General features: G+C 45.4%; 1 protein-coding gene across 1 annotated transcript in view; it reads right to left on the bottom strand.

Moving 5' to 3' along the window:
- Positions 1–13,745, bottom strand: part of AGPAT2 (1-acylglycerol-3-phosphate O-acyltransferase 2) — a 421,046-nt gene extending 407,301 nt beyond the window's left edge. Inside the window, exon 1 of the mRNA XM_085612947.1 lies at positions 12,857–13,745. Within this exon, the coding sequence (XP_085469073.1) occupies positions 12,857–13,044 (188 nt within the window). The 5' untranslated portion in view covers positions 13,045–13,745. The remainder of the gene's footprint in view (positions 1–12,856) is intronic.
- Between the last annotated feature and the right edge of the window lie 2,683 nt (positions 13,746–16,428).

The raw sequence follows: 16,428 nt of genomic DNA, 5'->3' as shown, positions 1-16,428 counted from the left end.
ATAAGGGCATCAAGTCCACCATAGGAAGCACCTATCAAGTCCACTTTTGTTTTCCATGAATACATGGAATAAAGGCTCTTCCCCCACCTCCACATCCTGTCTCTTTACCTGTCTGTTGACAGGTAAGTGCCTATTGTTTTTCCCCCTTGATTCAGCACAAGGTTGCGTTATGTCTTCTTACTGAGCACGCTGCCAGCAGATTCTATTTATCTTATGACCCGCTCGCAGTCGCAAGCATACCAAGAGCTCGTTTTCAGTGCTCCCGCCTCAAGCGGGTATGACATCCCTGCTTACGGCTGCGCTCTCTATTTTTATTTAAGAGCGCACACTGTGGATGAAGCCTTGGAAAACGGAATCCACTGTGTGATCTTTAGTGCACAAACTCTGGTTTACAGTCGAAGCCGTTCGGTGATGAACTGAATAAGATGATTCAAGGGTCTGCAGAGAAGATGTTAAACCCTTTCAGCTTATTCCTAGCAAAAAATCCTTTGTTCAAAAACAGAATCAGCAGTGGTGGAAAACAAAACGCTCAAATCCCTTTTGCAGCCGAGCTCGAGGAGCAGCGTTTGCCACCGAAACCTAACCACAAGGACAGTCTGGAAAGAATTCTACGAATAAATGACTATATGGCAGTGGGAGCGAGTCTTCACAGCTTTTTTCCTCAGTAGTAAACCAGGGGTTTTATTCAACCCTTAGCAGGTCAGAAAAACAGATGGTTCATTCCATCCAATCCTGAATATCAAGCCTTTGAACCATTAGGTCAGTCTGGAGAAGTTTTGGTGGTCACTCTTCAACAAGTACTTCCTTTGCTTCACATGGCGACTTTTAGCAACTCTGGATATGGAGGATGCTTATATTCACATGTCAGTCCATACCGACAGTCAACCCTTCCTGAGGTTTTGTTTAAATCACAGACATTTCCAGTTCCAGGTTCTTCCCTTTCCGTTGCCAACCACTCCTGACTTCTACCAAGGTACTAGCACCTTTGGTGGCTTCCTTACAACTTAAAGGGTTTTCCATACTTCCATACCTGGATGACTGGCTAATTTCTGCCTCCTCTCCTTGGCCCTGTTTTCATTTGAAGGAATTAGTGAAACATCTAGCGCCAGGACACTCTTAAGAGCATCTGTGCGCTTTACAAATCCCACTCGTCATCATCATCTCTTGATTTCCTGGGACCCAGCCAGCAGTATCAGGTTCCAGTACAGGTCACTCAGGAAATGATCCAGGAGCTCAATTGCTGACTCCACCCCCCCCCCCCCCCCCATCTACAGAAGGGGACTCCTTTCCATCCGTCTGTCTCGCTTCAGTTGACAACAGACGGCGGTCTCTGGGTGTGGGGTGCGACATTTATGGACAGTGATTGCAGTGGTCAGTGGTCTGCGTAGGAACGCTGTTATTCATCCAACTGAAGCGATCTGGATGCAGCCTGGACAGCAGTTCAGCTTTTTCAGGCACAGTTGGTGGAGCAGGTGAGGTCATTTGCACAATCAGGTGATTCTCTGTTATCTCAATCGTCAAGGGGGGGCATGTTATCAAATATACACTCTCTGGCAGCTCAGATATGCTCCTGGGCGGAGGTTCATGTACTCTCCCTGAAAGCAGTGTATATCGGGGGCCCTTGAAGTTTCATGCCGACAGTCTTGGTCAGAATCTACTGGCATCAGTGTCATTCAATGTTGCACTTCCTCAGTTTCAACAAATTTGTGATTTGTTTGGATCGCCATGGATAGATCTGTTCACCTCCCCTCACACTGCCTTACTTCCACAGTTTTGTTTAGAGATTCCTTGTCCACCAGCATGGGCAGTCGATGGTCTGTCAATACCTTGACTGACATGTCTCCGTTATGCCTTCCCACTGATTACCCTCTTCCAGAAGGTGCTTTAGTAGATTCGGGGAGAGGTTGTTAGTACTTCTTGTGGATCCATTTTGGCCATGTTACTCATGGTTCATGCTCCTTATGTCCCTGTCGTGGATGGGGGGTTCTTTCAGCTTCCCATAGCTCCTTCTCCTCTTCAGTTTCCACTCCTGTCTACAATCCAGCTGAAGCGATTAAGTCTGACTGACTGTGTGGAACTTGAAAAATTGAGTTTGGTATCTTTAGGGTGTTCAGCTCCAGTGGCTGAAGAGATTCAGAGATCCAGAAGATTGTCCACCAGCTCTTCATATAAAAAACATTGGAATTCATTTTCCACCTGGTGAATGAAACATGCCTTGGACCCTGTGTCGATCGACCCTCTTAAGATTTTAGACTCCCTCCTGGAGGGGTTTCTTTACAATGTGTCTCCCTTTACTCAAGCAGACCATTGTGCGGCTATTTGTGCTTTTCAAGGAGTCAGTGGTAAGCCTTTAAATGGTGCTCCCTTGTTTCATAGGTTACTGAAAAGTTTCTGTTTACAGAAGCCATCCTTTGCAGTTGAATTACCAGATTGGGATTTGCCCACGGTATTCAGGGGTTCTGTTACCTCCCTTTGAACGTTTAGACACTGTCCCATAGTAGGAAGCCGGCTCTTTATGTAGTATATTGAAACAGGATATACTTTGCAAAGAGTCCAGGTATTCCCCTACGAGTGAACATGGCTTGCACTAGCCATACCATGGTGCTAAATTAGGGGGTAGTGTGGTCGAGAAGTCTTAGGCTTAACAGGGAGGAGTGTGAGACATCTGCAAATACACACAATAGTCAATAAATGATGCACACAACTCATTAAGGAGATACACACCAATTCATAAAAAATAGCACACATCTTTATATATGTTTCGGTACCAGAATTGGTATGATCAGGTAAGCATGTTTTTCAAGAGAAATACTTTTGCATTTAACAGTCGACACCATTAGTGCATTCTTCAGAGACTGCAATGTTATCCTATGGAAGGAAAAACAAATCAGGCATACAAGTCCTCCTGGACTTGAGGTAATTATCTGACAGGGTCCGAGAAAACAGCATCAGGTGCCCAGTGCAAGTCAATGGGAAACGGTCTTCATGAGCAGACGCTGCAGTGTCAGACAGAGACCAGTCGGGCTGAAATAACAGGGAGGCTCAGACCTCAGATGGGGGAAATCTCCGGTCCTCTTCTCCAAGGTCCAGGTGCGACAGATGCAGAGATGACCCTAGGCATCGGGTTCTCTTCACCGGGAGCGGTCAAGGTAGATGGGGCCTGCAAACAGATGTTGCAGGTGGCGTTGGACAGTCGACAGTGGGGAGACGCAAGGTGGGCTTCCAGTACGGATGATCTGTGGACCACGTTGACACCGTTGGCTCACTTCAGCTCGGGCTAGGCTGCTCGGGTGCAGTGGGGCTTCCCGGTGTCTGGTTTACACAGTTTGGAGGCTCACAGCTTAGTCAGTCTTTGGTACCTGCACGATGCAGGGAAACAGCTCTGCTGTTCCACAGAGGTTCCTGCATTTTTGGAGAAGTGCTGGCAGTCCTCCCATGCTTTGTAGGATCAGCAGCTTGCAAGGCGAAAGGACTTTGGCCCGATTGTCAATACTAGGCGAACAGGCCGGCAGGGCTGGTGCCAATCAGTTGCCTCTTCTGCAAACCTTGCTTTAGCCGCTCTTCTGACCTTCTTCTTTTGGTTAGAAGGATCTGATTCTCTGGTGCCAGGGGCTCCCCTAAATACTGAATTTAGGGAGCGTTAGGGGAGTGAAGGTTAGTAGTCAATGGGCTACCTACCCTTGGGATCACTACACCCCCTATATAAACACTTCCTGGGGGAGGTGGTCATAACCCTGTCCCAGGATTCCTGATTTTGCCATCACCAAGATTGCGAACTTTGAAAAGTTGCCTCCACTTCAAGTAGCCCACCTTAGGGGTGACACTGCCCTGGGGGTGGATACGCCTGCCTGTCTAGCTAGTTTTCCCATCTGTCCAGGTGCCCAATGGGTCTGGACAAAGGGGGTTGGCTTCTTCTCCGAGGAGAGAAACCAGTTTTGCATACCAAAGGCGGTAGGCCCTTTGAAGCTCCCCTGCATTGCAATGCTAATCCGCAGGTCATCCTGTGGGAGGAGGTGTGCCCTACTCCCTGCCCAAGCAATCTTGGTCTATGGCCCCCGTAGAGTAAAGGCCCTCACCCTTGGGGGTCAGATACTTATCTATGGTGGCAGGCTGGTTATCCAGGGGGTCAGCACACAAGTGGCTGGTAGCTTTTCAGGGGGCTGGGGAACTCGTTTCAACCAGTGTCTAGCACATGCTTGTAAAATGGCTTCACTGTTCGCTTGTACTGGTAGCAATGGAACTGATTAGCACAGGAGCACACCTGCTCATGCGGGAATTCCCTCACATGTAGTATAGTGCAACGTGCATTAGGGCTGTAAGGCCTGCTGTAAGGGTGGCACAATTTGTGCTACCTCCCTTAGGGACCATCTTAAGTACCTCAGGCCCTAGGTAAGTCTTTGGTATGAATGTTGATCTACAAAAGTAACTCTTCCAGTCACAGACAAATATACTTTTTGATGGTTGTCCAAAAAGCTGCAATACCAATAGCAATCAACCGAGGCTTGGCTTACAATGATTTTTCATTGTACAATAATCAGGCTATGCTGCTTCACTCAATAAGAAAAAGTCTAATAAATAATAATAAACATTAGGGAAATCTATACATTTTAGGAATGCACCCAATAATCTGAGTTTAAGGTTGTGGGTTATAGGTACAATCCAAATTTTTAATAAAGAATAATTTCACAATGTTCTGAGGGATTTTTTTGTAATGTGTTTTTGTGTTCACTGACTTACAATTGAAATCAAAACTATAGAAAAATTCAGATTTCCTACTGTTACTCATTCTTTCACTACTACCAAAAAACAGTACTCCCACAAGTGTGAGTGGGCCGATTGATTAGGACAGAAAAGGCCCAAACATCTGACATGTAAAGAGAGGAAATAATGTTAGGATAAGATAGACTTCTATGATGGTGGTTGCCCATTGTTTTTGGGCCCAAAGGCTGCCTTCAACTAAAGTAACCTATGAATCCCAGGCCTTTCTAAAAACTAGACACACAGAGTCCATGGTGGTGTGGCTTGCTAGGATCACACTGCTTTTTATTACTCATAATGCCCTACAATTAGCAACCTTTGAGTGAAATCACTGATTTTACTCACATTTTCTAGAGAGACAGTTCACGAATCTGAGGGAAAGAACAAACATCCTACCACCCAGCATTCTCACACTTCTCCCTATAACAATGGCACTCCACTTGTGTTGCTGGGCCCATCACCCTTGTCAGGAAATGTCCCAAAACACCCTGTGGAAACATTAAGATTTTTGCTTTCAATTTCACTTGTGGGTATCTGTGGTATTAGGGCCAGGAGTAGGAAAACGTATCAACATAAGGCATGTTTAAAACTACATATCAAGAGGGGTTACGGGTTGTGTGTCTTGGTTGGATCTCACTATGTTTTTAACCAGAATACGTCGCAAAATATCAGTCTTTGTGTGAAATATCAGAATGTCTATATATTTCTGTGAGAAAAAGTTACAGAATATTTGGAAAAAGACAAAAAAAAACTTCTAGCCAGCATCCCTACACTTGTGATAAAAAAAAAAATTTAAAAAGGAGGAGTAGCCCACATGTGTGAGGGGATTGATCACCTGGGACAGGGAAGGCTCCAAAACACACTGTGGAAACATCAAGGTTTCAATTACATTCATATTGGGATATGGTTAGCTATGGCATTTGGGCTCAGGATAATCAGGGACCCAGGGATATCTACTACCCCCAGACATTTTTAAAACCTAGACACCTGGTGGATTGCAAGGTGGTGTCTCACGTGTGGATCACACTATGTTTTTTTTTTAACTGAGAATGCTCTGCAAACTTTAGACATTAGGTGAAGATCACGTATTTTTCCCACATTTCTGTGAGAAAAATGTTCTGGAATCAGCAGTGAACAACAAAAGTCCTAACATGCATATTTTCCACACTCCTCACCAATAAAAGCTGTACCTCGATTATGTAGCTGGGTCTATTGCTTGAAATAGGAAAGGCCTGAAACACCCAGGTGAAAGTTCAAGAATTTTGCTTTGAATTTACATTTATTCTTCAATGTGAATAGCTTGGGTATTTTGGCATGGGATCAGACGGCACCAAGATAAAGCTTCCAAGTCTGAGCTTTTCTTAAAACTAAAATGGATTCCACTAAGTTTGCATCCCCAGAATTCTCTACAAATGTCATAACTATATCTAAAATCACCCACTTTCCTTGGGGGTGGCTGCACTGTTTGACTTTGGGTTATTCTTCACCAAGGGAAACCTAAAAACTCCATGCATTTTACAAAAATAGTGCCTCGTGGGAGTCCAGGAATGTGTTGCGTTCATGGATCTCACTGCCTTATCTTACCCAGAATACTCTGTAAATGTCATTGGTCTTGCTCTTGCTCACCCCTGAGGCGGAAGCCGGGGGCTCTTTTCCTGATATCTTTCTGCCCACGGGCACTCACTCGCTATTTGTAGAATCATTTTAAAACTGTGTAATATATTTTAAACAGCTCGTTTTTACCTGTTGGCGCTACTGTTCTCTTGGTGCAAGTTCTCGCTGCTCCGAGGCCCCTCGCTGCTCCGAGGCCCCTCGTTGTCATTTCCTGACCGGCGCAGCTGAGTTAGGTGCTGGCGCCGGCAGGCTAGGAGGGAAGCCATCTTGGGGGAACGAATACGAGAGCGGTCCAGTAGTTGGACGCTTTCGTCACGGCAGACCAGGTATTTTAAATCACTTTCCAGTTTGGGCTCAGTCTTGCTCTTGCTCACCCCCGAGGTGGAAGCCGGGGGCTCTTTTCCTGATATCTTTCTGCCCACGGGCACTCACTCGCTATTTGTAGAATCATTTTAAAAACTGTGCAATATATTTTAAACAGCTCGTTTTTACCTGTTGGCGGTACTGTTCTCTTGGTGCAAGTTCTCGCTGCTCCGAGGCCCCTCGTTGTCATTTCCTGACCGGCGCAGCTGAGTTAGGTGCTGGCGCTGGCAGGCTAGGAGGGAAGCCATCTTGGGGGAACGAATACGAGAGCGGTCCAGTAGTTGGACGCTTTTGTCACGCATTTTACTGAATATAAGGATGTCCCTTCCCCGTCCGCGCAGCGGGCGGGCGCAGCGGGCGTGCCGAAGGCGCGCCTAAGGCAAGCCCGTCTGCGCCCGACCGGGGCTCGGGCCTGTACCCCTGCTTCTTTTTTCTCCAATGACAGAAATAACATAACACACATTAGGTACACTATAGGTGACCTGCTTACCCTTCGCCCCATTGTGCAAGACAGTTGCCGCCATATTCTATCATTGGCTTCTCCTATGTTACAATGTGCGACTTGCGGCTTCTCCATTGCGGGGGGTAGAAGGGAGGAGTTGAGGCTGTTAAACATGAAGCTGACACTATTAAACTGTAGATCCCTCAAAAAACACCAATTAGAAATATATGATTTGGTGCTGGAGGGTAATCTTTATGTTCTCTTCTTAACAGAGACATGGTTAGATGAAGCCTCTACGCCCGAAAACCTGGAAGCTGTCCCCGTAGGATACAACCTGCTCAGAATTGATAGAGAAAGGCAGAAAGGTGGGGGATTGGCAATGATTTATAAAAACGACCTACACTGTACCTTAGAGAAGGCTACTTTACCCAATAGTGAGGGTGTTTTTTTTACGATTAAAGCCAACCCAAAACATATTATTAATGGACTCTTTTTATACCGGCCCCCAGGCAAGACTTCACAGTTCTGCAATAATTTGACAGAGCTGATATCTCAGCATGCACTTCGGTACAAGAAATTTCTTATTTTGGGAGACCTCAATTTTCACTTTGAGGACCCTAATTGTAAGGAGGCACAGGCTGTGATAGATGCTTTGAAATCACAGTCGCTCAAACTGCAATCTACATCCCCGTCACATCAATTGGCCACCTTCTAGACCCCATTTTTGCTAACTGGGAAGGGGTTAAAGTTGCCACACCACTGCAAATTATATGGTCAGACCATTTCGCCATTCCATTTGAGGTTGAAATTGGCCCACAGGATTATAGTATGATCAAACCTAGACCTCAGAAGCGTAGAGACTGGAAGAAGTTTACGAAGGAAAACTATAAATCCGCTCTACTTAAAGAATTCCCGCCTCCCAGCGATACTTTGTTTAAAGCTTGGGCTGATTATGAAAAATGGATGTCTGGGGCTTTGGACATAGTAGCGCCATGGACACTCAAGCTCCCTGCCAGGAAAACTAAGACCGCTCCCTGGTTTTCTAAAGAACTTAAAGAAGCAAAAGCTAAATGTAAAAATACTGAACGTAGTTGGAGGAAAAACTACAATTCTGAGGATAAGCTGAATTACAAAAGAGAACTTAAAGCCTATCACAAACTCGTAAGAGCAGCCAAAGGCGCTCATTTAAAAGAACGTATTGAATCGGCAAAAAATCCTACTAAGGAACTTTTTTCAATCTATAAAGAGCTTACGGTTCCTACTAGATTAGAGGCCCAAGATATCTACTCCAATGAATTATGTGATGATATCGCAGATTTTTTTGTAAATAAAGTGGATTTAATACACGCTACCTTTACAGGTAAAATGCCGACTAAACATTCGGTAGTGAGAAATGATGCTGCTACCATGCCTCATCTGACATGCTTTAGAGTTCCTGAGAGGCTAGATTTGCTCACCATCGTTAATGGCATTCAGACCGGCTCTCCCCTGGATGTGATCTCTCCTAATCGTTGTAAGGGAATATTTGACTGCATGATTGAGCAGATTGAACACTTGATTTCCTTATCTTTCCAGGAGTGCTATGTGCCTAACGCATGGAAAACGGCACAGGTTATACCCCTGAAAAAGAAACCCAATATCCACATTTCCCAGTTACAAAATCTACGCCCCATCTCTCTCCTCCCCTTTTGTGGGAAAGTTGTGGAGAAGGTAGTAAATAGTCAACTCATGAAGTTCATTGAGGAAAACTCTCTTCTCCACTCCACACAGTCAGGGTTCAGAACGGGTCACTCTACAGAGTCGGCGGTTCTCTTCTCTACTGAATGTTTGAGACAATCTGCTGATGAGGGGCAGACGGCAGCGTTGGTTCTATTAGATCTTAGTGCAGCATTTGACACCGTGCTGCACTCGACGCTGCTGTCTCGCCTCTCAGACTTGGGAGTTGAAGGACCAGCCCTGAAATGGGTAGAATCTTTTCTAGATAACAGGAGCTTTCAGGTACACTGCCCTCCTTACAAATCGACTCTTCGCAAGTTGAGACATGGGGTGCCACAGGGCTCAAGTTTGAGCCCCACGCTGTTTAACCTATACATGGAACCCCTAGCACATATAGTGGATGCTTTTGGTGTGGATATCGTCACATATGCTGACGATACCCAACTAATAATTAAACTTACCAACAATCAGGCAGAGGATGCCAAAAACTTCTCCAACTGCATGCAATCCGTGGCAGAGTGGATGAACAACAACTGCCTTCTGCCTTAATCCTTAATAGCGATAAAACAGAACTGTTGGTGGTTGGAAAATCCCCCTCGGCCTGGTCCCAGGCTTGGTGGCCACCAGAATTAGGTGCGATTCCCGTCCCGGCAGACTCAGTTAGAAATCTTGGAGTTTGGCTGGATGCGGAGCTTTCTTTCAAACAACAGATTAATAAAATTACGGGAAAATGTTTTGGAATATTAAAAACACTTCGGAAAGTTCTCACCTTGCTCCCCATTAGTGCCAGGAAAACATTGATTCATGCCCTAGTCACTCCACACTTGGACTACGGCAATGCTCTTTTCCTAGGCCTAAGCAGAAAAGGCATACATCAATTGCAGTGCGTCCAAAATGCTGCCGCCCGCTTGGTACTCAATCTTCCTCGCAGGGCTTCTGGAAAAACGGCATTACGGAAACTTCACTGGCTCCCTATTGAGGAGCGCATCAAGTTTAAAGCACTTTGTTTTGCCCATCGCATTGCCCAAGGTAAAGGTCCAGGTTACCTGCGAAATCTCCTTATTATCCATCGCCCCATTCGTAACCTGAGATCTGCTGGAGCGATGCTGTTCCAGCTTCCTCGCGTACGCAGGACCAGGATGGGAGGTAGCTCCTTTCGCCTTCTAGCTAGTAGGCACTGGAACAATCTCCCTCTTGACTTGCGCATGGAACCCTCCGAAACTAGATTTAGACTTAAGCTGAAAACGTACCTTTTCCCAAGTCAATAATTGTTTCTCTTTAACCTAGGATCTAATTTAGTTCTGGACCTCGGCCTTCCAGGGAGGCAATAGCATTTCTTAGCGCGGGGACACACCGTTTTGAGTGTAACCAGGCGCTCTATAAGTGGTTTTATTATTATTATTATTATTATCATCATCATCATCAAAGTATTGGGGGGAAAAACTCAATCTCTTCATATTTATGTAACATAAAACTCCAAAACCTACAGCCAACTCCAAAATTCCTCTACCCTGCATTACCACACTTGTCCCGATGAAAAGGGCAATGCACATCAGTGGGTGAATTTATCATATTGAACACATCCCAGTCCAAACTTGAACCATATGATGTTACTGTATAGTCCAGTTATAGTTTTGTTTCATTCATATGACATGTGATCTGCCTACCCAAACAACCAGTTATCTGTTTTTCTCATGTGGCATTTAGGAATGCAGGATGGTAAGACCTTTGCCATTGCCTGGAAGGGCCCAACATTTCTGTAATATAAATGATGGGGACAATTAGTTTTTGCCCCATAATGTGACATCTGCATGGCATTCTGGACACGAACGCATTGTAGGAACCACACAAATCACAATGTTGGATTCTTATGCCTCTAGTTTTAAGATATAGACTGAGTGCTGGCCAAACCAGAGCCTGAATATTGCAGACATTCCTCAAGGAATGACAGAGGAAATGTGGTATTTTCAAGGGTGCCCAGGCACCACTCAACGTTACAGTAGTTGGATTTTTCCCCTCATCATCTTTCCTATAAATATTTCAAGTTCAATTGTTAATGTAAAGTTTTTACTAATACTAATATTTTGTTGGTGATACCTTTGATGAGTGTTCTTACATCTGATTTTAGGGAGATATGTTTGCCATTACATTTTACATGTTCCAAGTTTTACTATTTGTATACAATTTATTTTCAAAGTGATTCCTTTGGGGTATATCTACCTTTGATTTGTTGTCTGCTCAAATATGTTCTTGCCACTTTTGTCATGTGCTGTGTCCCTTGTGACTTCAGAGAATGTCCCACATAACTGCTTCCTCCTGAGTCTCGTTGCTAGAACCTTATCACAACCCCTCAACCTCCTGGGCAGGATTGAGTCATGTGAGAATACAATCTGACCTCTCACCAACAATGTATTTACGAAACTAAGTGACACACTGACTCTAAAAATAAAGTGAGACACAATTAACTCGATGTTCTGATAAATTCTGCAGAAGTGATTGTACAGTATCCCAGCTCTCGTGATTGTAACCGGTTTGCTGCCTGATTTCTTTAGCCATTGAGTTTTTTTTACCCATTTTCCACTTTTTTATTCTCTTTTACCTTTACATTAAACGATTAAGCAACGTAGATTTTGAACCTTATTTGGCTCTTTGATAAATGTTTACCAGTCTTTGTACTACCCGTGAGTAAACACCATACAATAGTACTGTTTACAATGTATTGAGCTCATGTATGTATGCAAACCGCTTGTTTTGCAATAAAACCTTTACAAAATGTATATATAATAAAGTCCAAAGAGTCGTGGCCTTTACTACTCGATCCTCTTAAAGTATCTGTTATCCTCAAAATACTGTTCACATTTGCCAACAATATTCGATTGTATAAGTGACTTTCCTCCGCTTCACTCTCTCGCCAGAGCATCCTACTTGTTCAAAAATCCTACTGCTAAGGCCCTCCCCTGCCCATCACACCATGAACCTGGCTCTCTACACCATTATTTCACTGGCTTTCTTTTTGTTGCTTTGTACGTTTGCTCCAACCCCATCTTTTTCACAAAACTACTATTCCTGGTGGCATAAATGAGCGTTAAGTACCTGACAAAATACTTAATGCACAGGAGTTCAGAGTAGGTATCAAGTGAACTAATGTAATGAATGATAGCTTCTTTCATTCCTAGATTTTCCTCCAACGGCAAGTTGCCTTTTTGTACTGGTTTTGGTTTTTACAGCATACTCATTAGCTTACAAATGTCATCAAAAGTGCTGTAGCTAAATGCCAGGACTGACAGGGGGTGTCACACAATGCCAAAGGGCCACTTGCCACCTATGTGCCAGTACAAAAAAGTTTGCTACCACATGGATGACTTTAGGTTCCTGTGCAAACAACCAGGCACGTTTCACAGAAACTAAATCTACTGCCAAAAAACAAGGATGCGATGCTGTGTGAAATGTGTTTGTGCAACAAAAAAAAAAAACGTACTCCATGTTAGCCTAAGTGCACCAACGTTTTTACTTTAATTTTTAAAGCATTACGTCTGTCTGCTTATATAGAATTTTTTAATTATAGTACCTACAGATAAAGTATTGGATTGCCTTCTTGCCAGGGACTGGCACCAGTAATGCGGGCCAATTTTGTTCCAATTGGGAATCAACATTTATTGATCTAGGATTGTATCACCAGACTTCGGAATCAGGGAATCTGAGTTGCAAACTGTTGTTATCTGGCCACTCATTTCATAAACCTCTGCGTCGGTTACCATATAAGTTTAAAGTTGAGCCTTGAAATAAACTGACTAAACGCCACATGCACATATAAGTGAATTATTAGGCAGCTGCTTCGTATTAATTCCCCACACAAGCACTGCACAATCAGGGTTACTATACTGATGAGCCCAGTACAATTTAAAGTATTAATATCAAAAGTACAATAACATCCAGTTAGTATGAAAGCACGACAGAACTTGCCTCATGTTCTCCACATTTCTGCCTCCGCTCTTTATCAGACAGACAGGCACTGCCAAAGCCGACAACACCAAGCAGAGTACAGTGTAAGACACTATTTTGAAGTGAAACTTGAGGGTGCTGTTCATCTCCATAAGTATGAAGGGGATCACCAGCAGCAGGCAGACCCATAGCAGCCACGACAGATCCATGCTGGCCCAGGGGTTGGGTGGAGGGGCAACACTAGGTGAAACTGACAGGCAAGGACACTACAGTAGGAAGCAGAGAAGGGAGTGACAGTGGCAGGAAGAGGTGTGGACGGGAGAAGGAGGGGCGTCAAATCTAAATTAGGGAGGAGGGACACGCCCTGTTCCAGAATTCAAGACACACACAGGATAGGTAGGGTCTACCGCGCGGACAGGGGAGGGATAGGAGAGCACGTGAGCGGTGTTTACGGATCTGATGTGGGGAGAGTGACCCGGGAGTGAGAGGATATGTGATCAGAGGGCGTTACCAATCCGAATGATTATTGGTAGGGCAGAGGTAGAAGACAAGTGGCAGGATGGCGGCATAGGTAGAATTCACAAGGCACAGGATCTGAGTGAAACCGTAGTGAGTCTGACAGTCGCAGGGGAAAGAGGCCAAAAAGGAAGGGGCATGGTTATGGGAAATAGAAGCAGTGGGAGGTGCATAAGAGAAAGGGCCGCAGCAGGCGCTTAGCGTTCCTAAAATTCACCAGAATGCCATTTTCAGAGGTTGGACGAGAAGTTAATGTTTTAACAGAAAAAAGTGTCACGAGCTGAGAGTGACTCCAGTAAGGGGGGAAGGAATACGGCTGTGCGGAGAGGGAGTCAGACTCGCCCCTAAGGAATGAGACTAAGACGTGTTGGACGAGGGCATTGGCCATATGCCATTGCCATAACAAAACAAGCTTTAATATTAACGCGGGTCACGTGTTAGGATCGTCCATTGCAGGTACAGAGGGGCTGGGCACCAGGAGACGCGGCGTCCTCTGGAAGGCGGGCACTGCGCTGGGCGGCGGTGGAGAAGAGGCTCGCTCCACCCATCAGCAGCCTGCCTTTGAGAGTCAGGAAGTGTTGCTGGGCGGGGCCGGGGGCGGAGTAGGCAGGTTGAGAGGTCGAGCCTGAGCCGGTGGTTGCCCGGCAGGCAGCGCATTCAAACGGTTAATCTAGCGATAGGCGGCGGAGAGGGAGGTGCTGCCTGCTGAGCCGGGATAGGGCCCAATGTTTACGCTCACGCGGGATCCGCACTACCAAATACCCGTATGTTTTATAGGCCTGTCCCCGAGTGCGCCTGCGCGGCCCACGAGACCAGACAGACACGCGACAAGAGGGAAATAAACAACCCGGGGGGTCAAGTGTGAGTCGACGAGTACATACGTCTCAAGCGCTCACATGGAATTTTCCCGCTTTCAATGACATACATACGGGTCGAGTTCTCGCTATATAAAACTGCAAAAAAAAATCTGTGAAAAGAGTGTACCCCACACAAAATGCGGGCTAGTTATCTATTGCATCCACCAACAATTATACGCCCTTCCAACAAGCCAGCTAAATCCAATTGACTCAGGTGGGTCTTAGCACATACAAAGTTCTATACAGAGCTCCAAATGATGCATGCAAGACTCCATTGTATTAAAGAGCCAGCTCTAGATAACAACACATCTTTTACCCCCAACAAAGTGATGCAACAAAAAACAAAACGGAAGAAGAAAAATGAGGAAAACAATAACAAAATAGCAGCAAGATAAAGGTATGGAAAAAGTGGATGAACCACCTAAGGGAGTTTGGGGGGGCGGGGCTTCTCAAAGTACAGATGTTACAGGTGAGGTACCAGGCGGGCAACTAGAGCCAAATTTCGGAGGGGGCTGAAAAAGATTTTGGGGGGGGGGGGGGGGGGGGGCGGGCTAAGTCTTCCAGCCATAGGCAGAGTGGCTGTAAGAAGGGGTGAAAACACAACAAAAGCCTCATTAACGAGTAGATGGTCTTTTAAAGACCTGTGAAGTACTCGGGTGCGGCTGCAATTAGACGGACGCCAGCCCGCGAGGCTGTCTCACATGACGGGGGGGGGGGGGGCTGAAGTCCGGTGAGCCCAATGGGTGTTGCGAGCCTGTGAGGTACAGTCTAGTAAGGACTAAATCAGGTTACCCTTTTAGTCTTTTTTAGGTCTCGCCTGACCCAGCGCATGCGCTGGTCTGGCGAGACTTATTGAGAGGGCTCCAAAAAGTGCTACCAGGCCAGCCTAGAGCTACAGTGCATGTGTGCGGGCGCGCGCGCCACTTTTACCGCGATTACTTTCACTTTCGCGGCCGCTTTGATGTTTGATCGTGATCGCTTTCACTTTTGCGGCCACACGGCCGCTTGGCATAGCCAATAGGTCTCGCTTTTGGGACCTTATAAGTGTTTAGTTATGCAACTGTTGCATGGCTAAACACTTATAAGGTCCCAAAGGCGAGACCTATTGACTATGCCAATGCTTGTTCTAAAGCTTACATTTCAGATAAAAAGCACCAGCCTCCAAGATCAGCACAGACTTCTTGGTGTGCCTCTTACTCTTTTTTGCTTCCAAATATTTTATTTGCATTTTATAAACAAGAACCAAAAGTCTATTACAGAAAAGTTTAACAAGTACTGCAGAGGTGAATGCCAGAAAAAATAGCAGAGGCTGCTGAAATGAGACCAACCAGCATATCGACTGGTAAGGCCTCAGACAAGCACGTGTGACGCCACAGCCAGACAGAGAAGGAGAAAACAAAAGGTGGAGGAGCCAGAGGTCTGTCGACTTGGCAAACGCGACTCCGGCTGCAGAGAAAGCACTGGGAATTGTCTCCTGCTGTTTAACGACAGCCCTGTAGGTATTTAAACGTCCCCCATTAGCATTTCTAAAGACGAAAAACACGTCTCTAGAAATGCATTTGGAAGTGCAGCAGCATCACCATCAGCTGCACTTCAGAGGCTCCTGTGAAGTATTTAATGAATGCGTGGATTCTTTGTAGTGCGCGCTGATTGTAGAGGGAACCATGATGGCAATCTGAAACCTTGGCAGCTATGCATCATCGAGCGACACACCCACACATAGCAGGCTGCACAGTACTGTGTCCCGACACGGAGTTTGGAAACCTCTGACCTAATGAAACAATAAGCGGAGCTGTTAACCATAATGATAAAATGCAGGAGTACACATAACTCTTAACTTAACATTAAGAATACACTCACATAACCCTTAGACTACAAAATAATCATCCTGATAAGTTGGTGGCCTCCTAGGTCTAAGCGAGTTATGTGACCCAACACACTTGATTCCCAAATCTATTTTTTTCTCACATGTCGATATCACCTTCTTGCAAACCGCGCTATGGTTGTCTTTGAGGTTACAATTAGACAGCCTTGACATGCTCCATACCTCCCCTACTTCCAGAACTACCACATTCCTCTTGACTTTAAGGATCTTCTTAGGCTCCATAAATTTAGTTTCACCTTTGGGAGACCACACCTGTTTCTTCACATACACCATCTCACCGTCACTCCGTTTACTGTGCTTGGCACTATGTTTTTTGTCAAAATGTGCTTTGTACT

This window comes from Triturus cristatus, chromosome 1_2, assembly GCF_964204655.1.
Source record: "Triturus cristatus chromosome 1_2, aTriCri1.1, whole genome shotgun sequence".
NCBI lineage: Eukaryota > Metazoa > Chordata > Amphibia > Caudata > Salamandridae > Triturus > Triturus cristatus.
Note: the sequence above shows the minus strand (reverse complement) of the source record. Positions and strands in the feature narration are given on the sequence as shown.